The sequence below is a fragment of the Pieris napi genome, chromosome 10 (assembly GCF_905475465.1).
Source record: "Pieris napi chromosome 10, ilPieNapi1.2, whole genome shotgun sequence".
Taxonomy (NCBI): domain Eukaryota; kingdom Metazoa; phylum Arthropoda; class Insecta; order Lepidoptera; family Pieridae; genus Pieris; species Pieris napi.
The window spans coordinates 11,778,233-11,792,616 of NC_062243.1; the positions used below are offsets into that span (position 1 = coordinate 11,778,233).

A 14,384-nucleotide genomic window follows, 5' to 3' on the forward strand; every position below is an offset into this window, starting at 1 on the left:
GGTAGTAAACTCCGATTTCTGACAACGTAAATTTGAAAGGAAGGTCAGGAACCCGTGCCTCTTCCAGTACTGATCACCCACGAGGTCTTAGAATAAGCGCTTCTCAGTGAGGAAATTTAGCAGCCATGGAGAAACTGGTTTGAAACTAAGCTGAAGATACATACCGTAGTACCAACCAATAAGGTAGGCGTAAAAGCAGACGGGCATAAAATCAAATCGAATCATAAATTTCATCAATCCATTATCCTGGAAACAATAGAGATATCGCTCTCCCAAAGCGATTATGCTGGAAAAGTTACTGCTTGTCTGGAAGGGAAAACGTGTGTATAACTAATGCTTTTCATTATTTCATTATTTTTCATTTCTTTGAAAAGCATTCTCGTACATACGAATTGCAAATAAAAATTAAGTTGGCGAATTGTAGATAGTACCCCAGAGCTGGTGGTTTCCTCGCTCAACAAAAAATGCGATAGTTATTCTTCAACAGGGACGTTTTCCTTTTCGAATTGCATTTTTCTTGTCCATTTTAATAGTCACTTACAATGATATTTTACAATAAATACTATGTTTTTATCACATAGGAACGGGCTTTCTCGTATAGAAATCATTATTTTGGTTTAAATAAACCCGACTCTGAAAAACACTACACCATGACAGACAATGCAACTGTCGATAAAACAGAGCAAGCGCCAACTAGCAGTGTTTGAACAGATATTCAGGGTGTCGGTTTTTTGTGACGATGTGCACGCGCATCGTAAAAATGTACTCTCGTAGTCTTTCCCTAACGCGCCAAAAGAAGTATAACTTCAAAAGATTGGTCCCTCTGGCAGTGTACATTTAACGCTGACAGCATTTCCTCGCTGTATTGCGATACTTATTCGTTGAGCGAGGTCCACGTCCACCAGCTCTGGGGTCACCGGTACTATCTACCAGGCGCCAATTTAAATCTTTAATTAGCGCCTGTGCACTTGAACCCCACGGCCCAAGAGCCTCTACTCCAAAGGAAACTAAATCGAAGTTGGAGGAAAGACGTTTATTATTTTCCGCCTGCTCTGCGGCCGCCCCAGCTTTATTGCTTGTCCGAGGGAGATGAGACGGGGCTAACGTGTTCACACAAGTAGCATCCCATACCAAAGCCCGCCCCATCTTCCAAGGGATTAACGACATCCCATCCGGCCGCTTGCCATCCACGTCGTTTTTTATTATTTATGATAATATTATTACTATGTAGGTTAAAATTGTAAATACTGTATATAATGTATATTTGATTTTTATATTTAGGTTTTAATAAACGATTTACATTAATGTGTTTTGGATTATATTATTCTATTATAAATTTTAAAAAGTAAATTTTAATTATACACCTAATCTTTCCTCGAGAACCACACTATCTGTTGTCGACTATTTCAGAGCCATCTGTAAAGTACGATTTAATTTTCAAATATGTAAGGATTACCCGTATAACTTGCAGAGCTGATATTTCTTCGCCAGGACTATATGTCCATTGCGGAATGTTTTTCTTATTCTGTCGGCCACTTAGTTCACTCAACTCGCGTAATTGCTGGTAACTAAAATAAAGTTATATACGAATTAAATAATCGAAATAACGCTATAAAAACTATTTTCAAACACATATTTTTTTCCTAAAGAAATATATCGCTTTTTCTCCTTAAGTGTAGCTGTAATGTTGTATAATATGAGTTCGTTTCCCGATGAATTAAAATACATTTCCTTCTTGTATTTAAAATTGATAAAGAAATATGGTTTATACGATGACCACATGCTAAACTAAATTTCTCCTTTATTGCCAAATTTAAACCGGAATTAAGACAGTTCTGTAAGTTTTACCTGTATATTTCCATAATCCACGTAGATTTGCAAATAATAAATACATCACTACTAGGCACATAGTTGATAGGTGTCGGTATTATAATATCATCGAACAAACACATAAAGAGAAATGTGTCTTGGTCGAAAAAACTCAAAGCGCCATCTAACGCTTGAATACAAATAAGGTCTCTGCTTCTTGTTACGCCAAAGGGCCCAACAATAACACTAGACGCTTTTCTTGTAAATGAGTGTTTTAATACGGGTCTTAGGTAGTTTTGAACACCTGAAATATCATGTAATCTGAGGGTAAAGGTCACGTCCTATAAAAAATAAAAACGAAATGATTCCATAGGTACATACATAAGACGACTTCTACCAATTGTCATTTAGAAAATAGAATTCTGTTTTTTTTTCTATTTAATAAGTAAAGTATGCGCTACACGGTATGAAACGGCGGTTTGAAACTTTGGTTTCAAACCGTGTGGATAGTTGTTTTATGCCAAATTTCGTTTAACCTTGGTATGCCCTTGGCAGCACGCTTTGCGTTGCAAACCGCGACCAAAACCGTTGGTTTGAAACCGTCTAGCCGCTTGTTTAAAACCACGCGTTCGGCAATCGGCAGTCGTGCTGCGGCGGCGAGGGTAGACGCACGCGACGACGACGTTCTTCACAATGGCACAAGAAGCAAATGAACGTGAAGTTATTACCGAATTGCTCGAATTATACAGAGAATTGCCATGTCTTTGGGATAGGGATGTGAAAAAAAAATCTATTTTTTTTTTTACGTGATTTTTATATTTAAAATAATCGATTATTTTTATAATTGAAATCAATCATAGTCGATTTTTTATCTGCCACCTCCCGACATTATATCTGGAATTTTGGCCTAAAGGTCCAGGCCATATACTCCAAAAAAAAAAAAAAAAATGTCTGGAATTTTATAACCCGGACCTCGAACTATTAGGGATATTCGATATACAACGATGTTTACAATGCGATACATTGAATCCGATTCTTTGAAGATGTATTGTTTTTTTGTAAAACATCGAAAGGATAATAAAACTATAACTTAAAAGTAAAATAAATTTATTCAGCAGCAAAAGACTACATACAATTAAAAATACAACAAAAATACTGCAATGTGCTACTGAAAAGGCATACACTCAGCATTTATCAAATTTCACCTAAAATCTATCAAAACGAAATTTAGTTAATTTCGATTTTGATTATTCTTAAACGTTAATTTGTGTTTATAATTTCTATTGTTTACTTTTAATTAAAAAAACCATGAAAAATAAAAAATTAAGGGTGTTTATTTTGAAATTGATTCAAAAATTAGGAAAAAATCGATTAATAAAAAATCGATTTTTTTATGCAGAATGTCACATCCCTACGGAGACGTCTTATCAGCGCAACGTTATTTTGGACACTGTTGGTTTTAAACCGTGTAGCCGAAAAGCGCAACTCGCTTTTATTTCGTTTCAAACCGCCGTTTCATACCGTGTAGCACATGCTTTAGTGAAACGAAAATAATCTGTGGAACTTCAAAACCGATTTTTAAAATATCTGTGTTTTCCTAAACAGCAACTTATTTTCAAAATTTGTATTCATTTCTATTTGGTTAATTTTGTGTATCCGATCTCTATCTGCTTATATCAAACAATTCACGGTATTGTATTTTTGCATATATTTTTAAAACATTAAGGAAATCGTACCCGCATCAATATGTCCATCCTTCTTCTCAAGAAAATATGTTGCATAACTTTGAGGATGCAATATGAAAATTTGTCTATCACTGGAATCCCTGGAATACATTTAGTTTTGTATTAAACTGTTGAGATAGGTTATCATGTTTTTAGTTTATATTGCATTAATATTAAGTAATGAATGTAAGAATAGAAAATAATTTATATTTATATATTATTTATAGTGTTTGTGTCTAACCTTCGGTTGAAAATTATATCAAAGTAGGAAACAGTGTAATACAAAAATAACAGACGTCGTAACACATTAAAAAAAAGGCCAGTCACATTTCACCAGTGATGTGATAGCGTGAAAAGATTGGAAAATAGTGGCGAAGATGAGAGACAAACGGAAGAATTTGGAGGAGGCCTTCACTCCGTCGGAGATCGTGTAATATATCTAATATTTACACCAATAACTTAAACTTAATGTAATTCGTATTATAGTAATCGAATACAGGCTATTTTTATTCTGGATTTTTTTATGGAGCCTATTCCAGTCAATCACTACTCGGTTTGGGAGAAAGTTCTTTAGGGAATTTATATTGAGAGGAACTACCTTTTAACCAATGCCTATATAATAAAAAAAATATACTAAATTTCAGTTCAACAATTTTGAAGATAATTTTGCCGCGATTTTAGGCACCATAGACATTTAGCTTTACCGGTTTGACAAGTATTAACGCTGACGTCTGCGACCAATTAACATAATTCGGATTAAAAAAGCTTACAGCGCTATAACAATAAACGAGTAGAAAATAAACACAAACAAGAAAATTCATATGAATATGTAAAAACTATCCGGTAAAATAAACTTACATAATAAATTTTCCAGTTTCAATCTGTAGGATAACATCTTTTTGGTCAGATTCTAAAATAATATCAGATTCGGACTCTTTGCTGGGTTTATAGATCTTCAATTGTCGTCCTTCACAAGCAATTATGCAGTCGCTATCATTGTGCGAGTTAAATTTATCCACTTTGACGCAATAGCTATTTTGAATACCTTCATCGTATGCTTCGCTTTGTAATTTCTCGTTAGACCAAAATGGTTTCGATTTAAATATAGACATTGGTGTCTATTGAGTATTTAGTCGCTTAAGCGTTGAAATTTGTTTACATGATATGGTGGCATAGCAACCATATAAAACCAAGTTTAGAAAACTTGCCTAAAGTTTACTAAATAGTGGTTCTAAATCACTAAACAAAGTAAATAATTAAAAAACAAATGTGCTAGTCATAAGTCGCAATATTATGCACCTTCACCTAATATTACTACATTAGTTACCTTAGGTGGTATTGTACAGTGTACCCCAAGCTTAATTTATTAGCCTGCCTACCCGTCTCAAGTAAAACCACTTTACAATGGGCGCAACACTAATTTGTTTTTACTCTCGTATGTATGTGTTATGTTGCTCAGCGTGAGGTTGTGCCATTTATACAATATAATAAAATAAAATTCCTTTTAAGACAAATATGCACGCCATTATGTGTGGCAGAATGTGCGAACTTTAGATTGTACCACCATAACATTTTTGTACCATATTCTTGTATACCGTATGCTTCGCTTTGTAATTTCTCGTTAGACCAAAATGGTTTCGATTTAAATATAGACATTGGTGTCTATTGAGTATTTAGTCGCTTAAGCGTTGAAATTTGTTTACATGATATGGTGGCATAGCAACCATATAAAACCAAGTTTAGAAAACTTGCCTAAAGTTTACTAAATAGTGGTTCTAAATCACTAAACAAAGTAAATAATTAAAAAACAAATGTGCTAGTCATAAGTCGCAATATTATGCACCTTCACCTAATATTACTACATTAGTTACCTTAGGTGGTATTGTACAGTGTACCCCAAGCTTAATTTATTAGCCTGCCTACCCGTCTCAAGTAAAACCACTTTACAATGGGCGCAACACTAATTTGTTTTTACTCTCGTATGTATGTGTTATGTTGCTCAGCGTGAGGTTGTGCCATTTATACAATATAATAAAATAAAATTCCTTTTAAGACAAATATGCACGCCATTATGTGTGGCAGAATGTGCGAACTTTAGATTGTACCACCATAACATTTTTGTACCATATTCTTGCAAATAAAATATTATTATTATTATAGTGTGGCGTAATGAATGGATTATGCTATAGGTAGGATACCTACCTGCGAGTAGAGGTAAGAGGCAGTTCAGAAAAATACGTTTTATTTTTAGTAAAAGTCACTCAGTTTTCGAGAAATTTAACATTTTGAAAAATTCGAAAAGGTAATGAAATTTCAATGCCACTCTTTTTGGTGCGAAGCCTTCAAAACTGCCACAATGTCCTCTATCCATAGGTACTATATTATCTATTCATTACGCCACACCCTGCATATTCCATGAAATAAATATAATGATTTTGTCTCAGGCCTTGTCGCGCTAATGTGCGTCAGTTCTTTGACTACAACAGAGCACAGAATATATTCATAATATTATGTGCTAGACCGACCTTTCACCTTAGGAGCATCCATTACTCTGTGCATTTGTGGAGATCTATGGATATAAATCGAGTCGCGTTGTTTTGCTGAATGCTGGCTTTGGTTTGTTAATCGATTCAATTATTGGTACTCTACACTCGTCTCGTGGTTGTTTTTTGAAATTCAGTTTTAAATACCCATTCGTTGGCTAGCGTGTCTACGTAGTGAGTTTGATATCATTCCGTTTTTATATGTAGAAAGGTTTAACATATCGTAAAAATGTCCGACATTGAAGTGCAAGACAATGCCAATACTGATAAAGAACAAAGAACCAACGGCGGAGGTGATGAAGGTGATGCATGGGGAAGTCATGAGTCTTCCTCAGTTCGACGATACGCTAAGATGCCTGTTGATAAAAATGCTCCCTTCTACAACATGAATCACAAATACCGTGGTATGGCAATAATATTTAACCATGAACATTTCGATATCCACAGTCTTAAATCTCGCACTGGCACGAATGTCGATAGTGATAATTTATCCAGAGTCTTGAAAGGTCTAGGATTCCGCGTCACGGTTCTAACTAATTTGAAGTCGGAAGATGTAAACAGGTACCTACAACAAACTTCAGAGATGGATCATTCTGACTATGATTGTGTTCTTATAGCAGTTCTAACTCATGGAGAAATGGGCATGTTGTATGCTAAAGATACCCATTACAAACCTGATAATTTGTGGTATTATTTTACAGCTGACAAATGCCCCACATTAGCAGGAAAACCTAAGATATTTTTTATCCAAGCTTGTCAAGGGGACAAACTGGACGGTGGAATAACACTGACTAGCCGATCTGAGACTGATGGCTCTGCAAGTGCCTCCTACAAGATACCTATACATGCAGATTTCTTGATTGTGTTTTCGACTGTTCCTGGTTTTTATTCTTGGAGAAACACTACTCGTGGTTCTTGGTTTATGCAAGCACTTTGTGAGGAGTTACGTTATTCAGGAACAGAAAGAGACATACTTACGCTGTTGACTTTTGTTTGTCAAAAAGTAGCTCTTGATTATGAGTCCAACACTCCAGATGTGATGACCATGCATCAGCAGAAACAAGTTCCATGTATTACAAGTATGCTAACTCGTTTACTTGTATTTGGCAAGAAATAGATTTATTGTAGTAATCCTTTGTTGTTAATTTACAGTAATATTTTTTAGTATTTCTAGAACAAACTATTTTACACTGTTAATTTTTATTAACCTTGAGTTACTTGCATGTTAACTGCTAGATGCATTGTAATTTTTTCTTTTTTCATTGTTTATATGAAGATGATACTCATAGTTGTTTGAGTAGGTGTTATTTAGAATGTAAGATAATTATTTAGAAGCAATTTTAGATTTTATAAGTAAATGAATCTCTATGCTCAAACATTTAGATGTTAATGCACAAATTGTCAATTGCTTGAAAAAAGTACTTAAAAAAAGTGAATTAACGCACAATTTGCATTGTAGATTTTCTACATATCATATATTGTAAATGCTTGCACACTGCAAGTATTGCTTAACTATTAGAATGATTGAATTTATTTCATACTTAAATTACAGGCCTGTTAATAGCATTTATATCTAATGTAAGAAATTTCTAAGTAATGGAGATCTGCCATGTATATTTTCTAACTTGCCCATTCCTTAATGTATTTAAAATTCTTCAGTATATTTGTTAATACTGATAGCATTGATTTTCTATGTTACTAGCGTGGGTTAGATAAAGTATGTTTTAAGGACTGATTAAAATTGGTGAAAGTGATTGTGCCTTGTTGAAAGACACTTAGAAAAATATGGATTATGAATGAATTTCTTAGTTTTGGTAAGCAAAGTGACATATTTTGTTACCTACAATAAGTATTTTTGTATTTTATAAGCAATACATGTCTTATCCAGTTATAAAGCTTTTATTTTAATCACGAAATTATGTCAACACATTCATAGATTTGTTTATAACATATATTCCCAAAGGTTCCCAAATTTTACGCAGTGTAATGCATATCTATATTGAATAAACATAATTTTCATTGAAAAAATCTAAATTGAAGAACTTTTATTGTAAAGATTTTTTGGAGAAAAAGTTTATTTGCCTGAAGTCACTATAATTAAGAAACACTCACTAAAATTCATGTCTAGTCAATGGGACAGACTGTTTTACTGATACATAAATGTAAAGACTTCTATGACTATTAATGCAAAAAAAAAAATTTCATTAAGCACATATCAAGAACTTCTGAATTCTTACTATGACGACTAACATTACCTATGAATTATAAGTATATACGAAAATTGTGAAGAAGTATGTTAGGCCCTCCTTATTATATTAGATTATTATTTACAATTAATTCATGCAAACAAAAAAAGGACTATACTAAGAGTGTTGTAAGCAAAACAACTACCTCTGCTTGCCAAACTAGTTGGTTGATAAATAAATAATTGCAATTCATTAATTTATTAAAAAAATATAAACTAGCAACATTTTATCCCTTTGGCTTTCTCTTGTAGTTCCCAACATTGATCCCAGAATTGGCTCAGTCTTTGTTCTTGATTTGCACAAAAGTGTTTGAAGTCCCTTAACATTCTCATTTGAAAGGGTTCATCGCCTGTTGCAAGTGATTGTGACCACTTCCATTTCTTTGAGATCATGTGATTCCATGACCAGAGGAAACCCATCTGTAACATTAAAGATGTGTCATATATATATAAAATTTATTTCAGAAAAAACAGTGTTTTATAGACACAAGTCCACACTGTTGTGAGTGATCTAAGTAAGGCAAATTTTGTGTGTTCATGTACACGCGCTTTTTTTTAAATAAATGCATAAGACTAAAATAAGATGTCTATTATAATTTTGATTAACCCAGTCATCAGCGCACAGTATCACGTGTTTTTAATTTGCAGAAATGAATAACGTTGAAAACTATAATTTACGTTTAAAAAAGTACTTGTCAAATTATAATGTACATCAACACAAGTAATAGTTCTCCCTAATATTAAACTAATTATTTATAGTATAGTGGGGCAATAAAAGGCAGTCATCGCAGCACATTTGAGTCCGGCGTGGAATAAGTTTTTTTAAACAATTAGGGGTCATATCTTCCATGGAAGACCCTCACCGGAATACGATTCCACAGTTCGTAAAAGATCTTAAATATAGAATCTTGTTCTGAAGTCCATATTAAACAGTAGTTCTAATTGTATCGTCGTTTTAAAATACATACCCGGCGACTATTGTCGTAGTCGTCCTTATTTTTGCCACTCACGTGACGAGTTATGTAACCCTCGTGCGGACTCGGAGCAGCTTCGGAATGGACAGGATATCTGATAAAAATAAAAAATACCTGTCAAAATATCGAAAAATTCTAATGATTTATTTCGCCTGGTAAAGTCTAAAAATAGGACTATACGGTATACCGTATAGTCTCAACAAGCTGAAAGTTAGGGTTACCACTCTAATGATATGCTGAAAATTTCCCATCAATTTCGCGTTGTAAAAAATTGTTCAAAGGTCAAAGGTCGGTTAGGTTATCGTGTTTTATAACACAATAGTTTGATAACAATATTACTTTAATACTAATTTTCTAAAGGAATGTTCACGTTTGGAATGGAGAAACAAAATCTATTAAACCGATCAAAAAGATTATTCCCTCTTCAGAGCTTCCCTCCAAGTTCCAATCATTTATTGGCAAAGGTTATATTGACCTGACCATTGACCACGACGGAAACACAAGGTCACAGACTTTGTACAGTCTAATAACAAATTGTGGGTCCAATATAAACAAGTTGTGTTAAGTGGATATACGATAAGCTCCGGTCAGAGCTCTCCCGTAAACAATTATTCTAAGAATATGACATTTCAAGATTGACCATATGATCTAAACATTCTAAACAAAGGCGCGTGTGACGTATGCCCTACATGGCTAGTGCAATTTATCACTTCACACAATGATTCATTGTTAAATAAGAGGCTAGCGAACTTTTGAGTGCATTTAGTTCATTGCACGGCGCGTCGGGCTATTCACTAAATATCGATTAATTTCTATTACGTCATGAAATGCCGTTAAAAGTGACCGAACTCTTGCCCTTATAGATGACCGGCGATACACAAAGGCTATACTCAGAACCATGATTAATGTTTGCCCTAAATTAGTATAATTACATTGCCAACTAGACTTGCAAGGTGCTAAATAAAGTAAAACAGTTTTCAAGTAATTTCTCAATAATAGAAATAGATTGACTAGACACAAATATCTCTTTTACACGCCTGCTCAAGTATTTGATTTGCCTCCTTGTGTGTGATATTTGTGAGCAAAAGTAAAATATTATTTCACACGAGACCAAAACTTAGCGATTAAAAAGAGTGGAGGAAAGTTTCTTGCCCGCTCTACGCCCTTGACTTGTGAACTGGTAGTAAATGTAAATTTATAATTAATTTAACTTCTTTTCTGACGATCATAAGTGTACTTTACTTGTATATGAATAAAGTTATTTTGACTTTGAAAACAAAATAACATATCCTGCTGCAAAGATTACTGCTATAATCGATTAGATTTATGGTGAACTTTTAAAATCTAGGTAAGCGAAATGTCTTTACTAACCGCTAATGGTCAACACTAAATACGGCTGTAAACTTTAATGGTAGTGCTTTAGATACTACTATCTCTGAACGCGTCATACCTTGAAACGCAAGAGCTAAGCGCACGGTATGTACCTATTGCAAAGAATGATATAAAAATAGTATATAGAGACTGTCGATAACTACGTAAACTAAACTGAATGTCCAGTGATCTTTTGTTCTTTCTCTATTAAATAATAAGTTGTTTACAACATCGTGATTTATTTATACTATGTATATAATTTTAATAAAATACATAGCTAAGTCTTTATCGGCCATTTATTTAGTATATAGGTAATCATCGGAGACTTGTATAGAGATTTTTTTATCGAATAGGGGGCAACGGGCAGGAGGCTCACGAGGTGTTAAGTGATAAACTCAAAATAACTTTATTCATATAGGTAACCACGTACACTTATGAACGTCAACAGAAAAGATGTGAAATTGATTCTAAATTTTCATTCACCAGTTCCTAAGGCGTAGAGCGGGCGAGAAATTATCTGCCACTCTTTTTAATCGCCAAGTTTTGAGTCATACCGCCCATGGACACTATCAATACAAGAGGGCTTGCGAGTGCGTTGCCGGCCTTTTAAGAATTGGTACGCTCTTGAAGGACCCTATGTTACGTACCTGCTCGCATTCAACGGCTTATTTATTGGTTTTCGAAGCGCTCGTTGTTCCGATTTCACCGTTGTAGGGATAAGTATGAACATATTCCCCGTCACGTGGACGTACAAATGATCTCCAACACCTGCAGCGTGTGATGTACTCTCTACTGTACATTTGATGAATCCAAACCTCCCAACTATCGCCTCTTGGAAAAGGAAGAGGCGCTCCGGCCACTCTTCTTCAGGGAAACCTTGGACAAAGAATAAAAATCAGTGGCGCTACAACCTTTTTAGGTTTCTGTATCTGTTTCATGATCATTTGTTAACCTAATAGGCAAGTAGATCAGCGTTCTGTACACCCGCCGTCGACTTTTTGGGTCTAAGGCAAGCCGGTTTCTCTACGTTTTGCTTCGCCGTATTTTTTATTTGATAATTTAAAACTTATGACTTGAAATCAGAGGTTTATATAGAGAAAAATTCACAGAAAAACCTAAAAAGTTTTCACTCCAGAAAACCGAACAGGCTCTGGGGTAGCATAGCAAAATGTTCTATGTTGGTAGGTACTAAAAAAGTAGGCTGAGTAAAATCCCATTAAGCAGAAACGAAGATCGCGGGGGCAGCTAGTAATAATATATATTTTTCTATACATTTAATAATTGCAAGAGAAATTTAATACTTAATTGCCTTACGTATTTACTAAATAACCTTGGTAACTTATTAAATCATAATAATTTATTAAACCATGACCTTTCCCTAACATTGCAGTAAATGCAGAAAGGGCGTCTTGCGTCAGCCAAGCGAAAATAATATTTTATTAGACATTAGTGACACATTTTCCTCTTCAAATATAAACCTTGAGGAAATCGTGTTATTACGCGAATATAAGGAAAAAAATTAATGAAATTAAATCATGCGATCAGAACATATTTGCTGTCTGATCTAAATAGTTTAAATAAAAATTTGATGGGTAAAATTCTATCATTATTATTCGACGAGTTGTCTGACCAAAGTTTGAACGAAGTCCAAACCATAGGGTTTGGACTTCGTTCAAACTTTGGTCAGACTTTGGACAGACAAGCAAGGTTTTCTAAGTGCCAAGTCTCATCATATAACCAGATATGATTTTGTACGATATGGTAATGTGAATGAACTTTGGAAGGGGATATAAACCCTAAAAACTTTGCGAAGGACCGACACCCTTATCTACTAAGGCCATCCTAACGCGTAAGACAAAACAATATTAGGAGTTGTTTTCTTCAACCAGAATATCTTAAACAATTATCTCAATATATCTACTAGTGCAAAATTTTGTTTAAATATTTATGATTTACGGAAAATTTAAAATTAATATTACTTTATGTAAACAATAACATAAAGATATCGCTAAACTTACTCTAATGTATACGACACACTTAAATTGATGGTATTTAAAAAGCTTGTATTAATTGATAAACGAAAGAATAAAGCACACTCGTGAATATGCTGTCTCATTCACTCATACACATATGTCATATAAAGTTTAGAGCCAAATAGCTATGCGTCCACCCTTTTTACACGCTCTCTCGGTTTCCACATAGTCCTTGTTCTTAGGGAGTATCGTGTCATATCACGCCATATCTGACGTCACGCGGTAATTATCGCACTTGTCTATTAGATTAATAAATGATCATGAAACAAATAGACAAATCTGAGGCCCAGACCTAAAAAGGTTGTAGCACCATTGATTTTATGATTACTTAAGATGTCACGTGGAATATGGTGTAATGGTTGCAGCTCCTTACAAACATTGTGTAAAATAAAAAACTTGACGATTAAAAAGAGTGGCGGAGAGTTTATTGCCAGTTCTTCTACCGATTATGTCGTATCACGCCACATCTGTCGTCATAGTGTCTATGACCCCTTGCGCATTTGTGATTGCCAGTGGCACGACAAAGGCCAACCATAGATCAATGCCCTTACAAATTGTATGGGAAATCTATTCGTTTGAGCCATCAGAAACTGACATTACTGTATTGACATAAAACTTGACAAAGTTACAGATTAACGCAAGTACATGTTTCGTGTCATATCACGTCAATTGTGACGTCACGCGTTGATGTCTACGCCTCTTCGCATTGGTGCATTGAAATTTAATTTTTATAATATTCTCCTCCTTTCCTAATGGGTTTCATACTACTATAATTTTTTTGTTTTCAAAAATTATCGACCCTGGTCTATAGGGGTAGTGTATGTATTTATTAGTAAATAAATTTGAGAGACAGTCACATTAATGCAAGCGCATATTGCGTCAGCCAGACGCATTGCAAGAGTAACATTATTTAGTCAAACATATTCCTCTTCAAGAATAAACCTCAAACATCCTAATTTTACACTCATATACGAAAAAATACAAATAAAATTTAGTTAAAAACCAGACGTAAATTTTATAAGCGAATGGTTTATATAATATAATAGATTTCTGCGGTTTTAGATATTTTAATACAAGAAAATTACGTCACGCATCTAGTGTCTATGACCTCTTGCGCATTGATGTCTTTACTATGTCCCGCCCGTTTCCTAATAACTTATGTAAGCTGCTTTATATATGTATTTTTTTGTATAAGGTAAGGAAGTGTAAATAAATAAATGTGTTCTTAATTGTCTAAATTATTACATAACAAATAGATACCTCGGGAAGTACGATATATTTTAATATTGCTGTGTTATAGTGTATTTGAAAGACATCGCGAGCATTTCAGTTAAGACTCGTATCGAACGAACTTTCTGAATACAATAGGTATACTGGTATAGCATGTCGAAATAGAAAAACCACAATCAAGGGAAATATATAAAAAATACGATATAAAACATACAACATAGATAAAATAATTTGATAACATAACCACATAGTTTGTATATATGTTTTGTAGGTATTTAGAGAATGTATAAAATAGCAATTCAATTCAGAAACTCAAATTTCACTTAACTATTTTTCTCAGTTGTAGAAAGAGGACAAGTGTAAAAGAAGAGGAATGTGAATGAAGAGGGGTGTGAAAGAAGGTAAGTGTAAAAGAAGAGAAATGTGAATGAAAAGGAATGTGAAAGAAGAGGAAT

General features: G+C 34.0%; 3 protein-coding genes across 10 annotated transcripts in view; 1 reads left to right on the plus strand and 2 right to left on the minus strand.

The window, feature by feature from the left end:
- LOC125052973 (protein PTHB1) overlaps positions 1-5,030 on the minus strand; it is an 11,753-nt gene extending 6,723 nt beyond the window's left edge. Inside the window, exons 1-5 of the mRNA XM_047654109.1 lie at positions 4,392-5,030; positions 3,546-3,634; positions 1,849-2,113; positions 1,457-1,568; positions 165-306 (exon numbers count right to left, since the gene is read on the minus strand). Coding sequence (XP_047510065.1) covers positions 165-306; positions 1,457-1,568; positions 1,849-2,113; positions 3,546-3,634; positions 4,392-4,645 — 862 coding nt within the window. The 5' untranslated portion in view covers positions 4,646-5,030. The remainder of the gene's footprint in view (positions 1-164; positions 307-1,456; positions 1,569-1,848; positions 2,114-3,545; positions 3,635-4,391) is intronic.
- Positions 5,031-6,114: 1,084 nt separating this feature from the next.
- Positions 6,115-7,965, plus strand: LOC125052978 (caspase-1). Its single transcript, XM_047654115.1, has one exon. The coding sequence runs from the start codon at positions 6,306-6,308 to the stop codon at positions 7,191-7,193; it is 888 nt and encodes a 295-aa protein (XP_047510071.1). The 5' UTR covers positions 6,115-6,305; the 3' UTR covers positions 7,194-7,965.
- A 539-nt stretch (positions 7,966-8,504) lies between these two features.
- Positions 8,505-14,384, minus strand: part of LOC125052972 (GATOR complex protein Iml1) — a 29,546-nt gene continuing 23,666 nt past the window's right edge. For all 8 annotated transcript variants that reach the window (XM_047654103.1, XM_047654104.1, XM_047654108.1 and 5 more), the window contains 3 exons: positions 11,314-11,542; positions 9,290-9,389; positions 8,505-8,741 (listed from right to left, as the gene is read on the minus strand). In XM_047654103.1, coding sequence (XP_047510059.1) covers positions 8,538-8,741; positions 9,290-9,389; positions 11,314-11,542 — 533 coding nt within the window. In that variant the 3' untranslated portion in view covers positions 8,505-8,537. The remainder of the gene's footprint in view (positions 8,742-9,289; positions 9,390-11,313; positions 11,543-14,384) is intronic.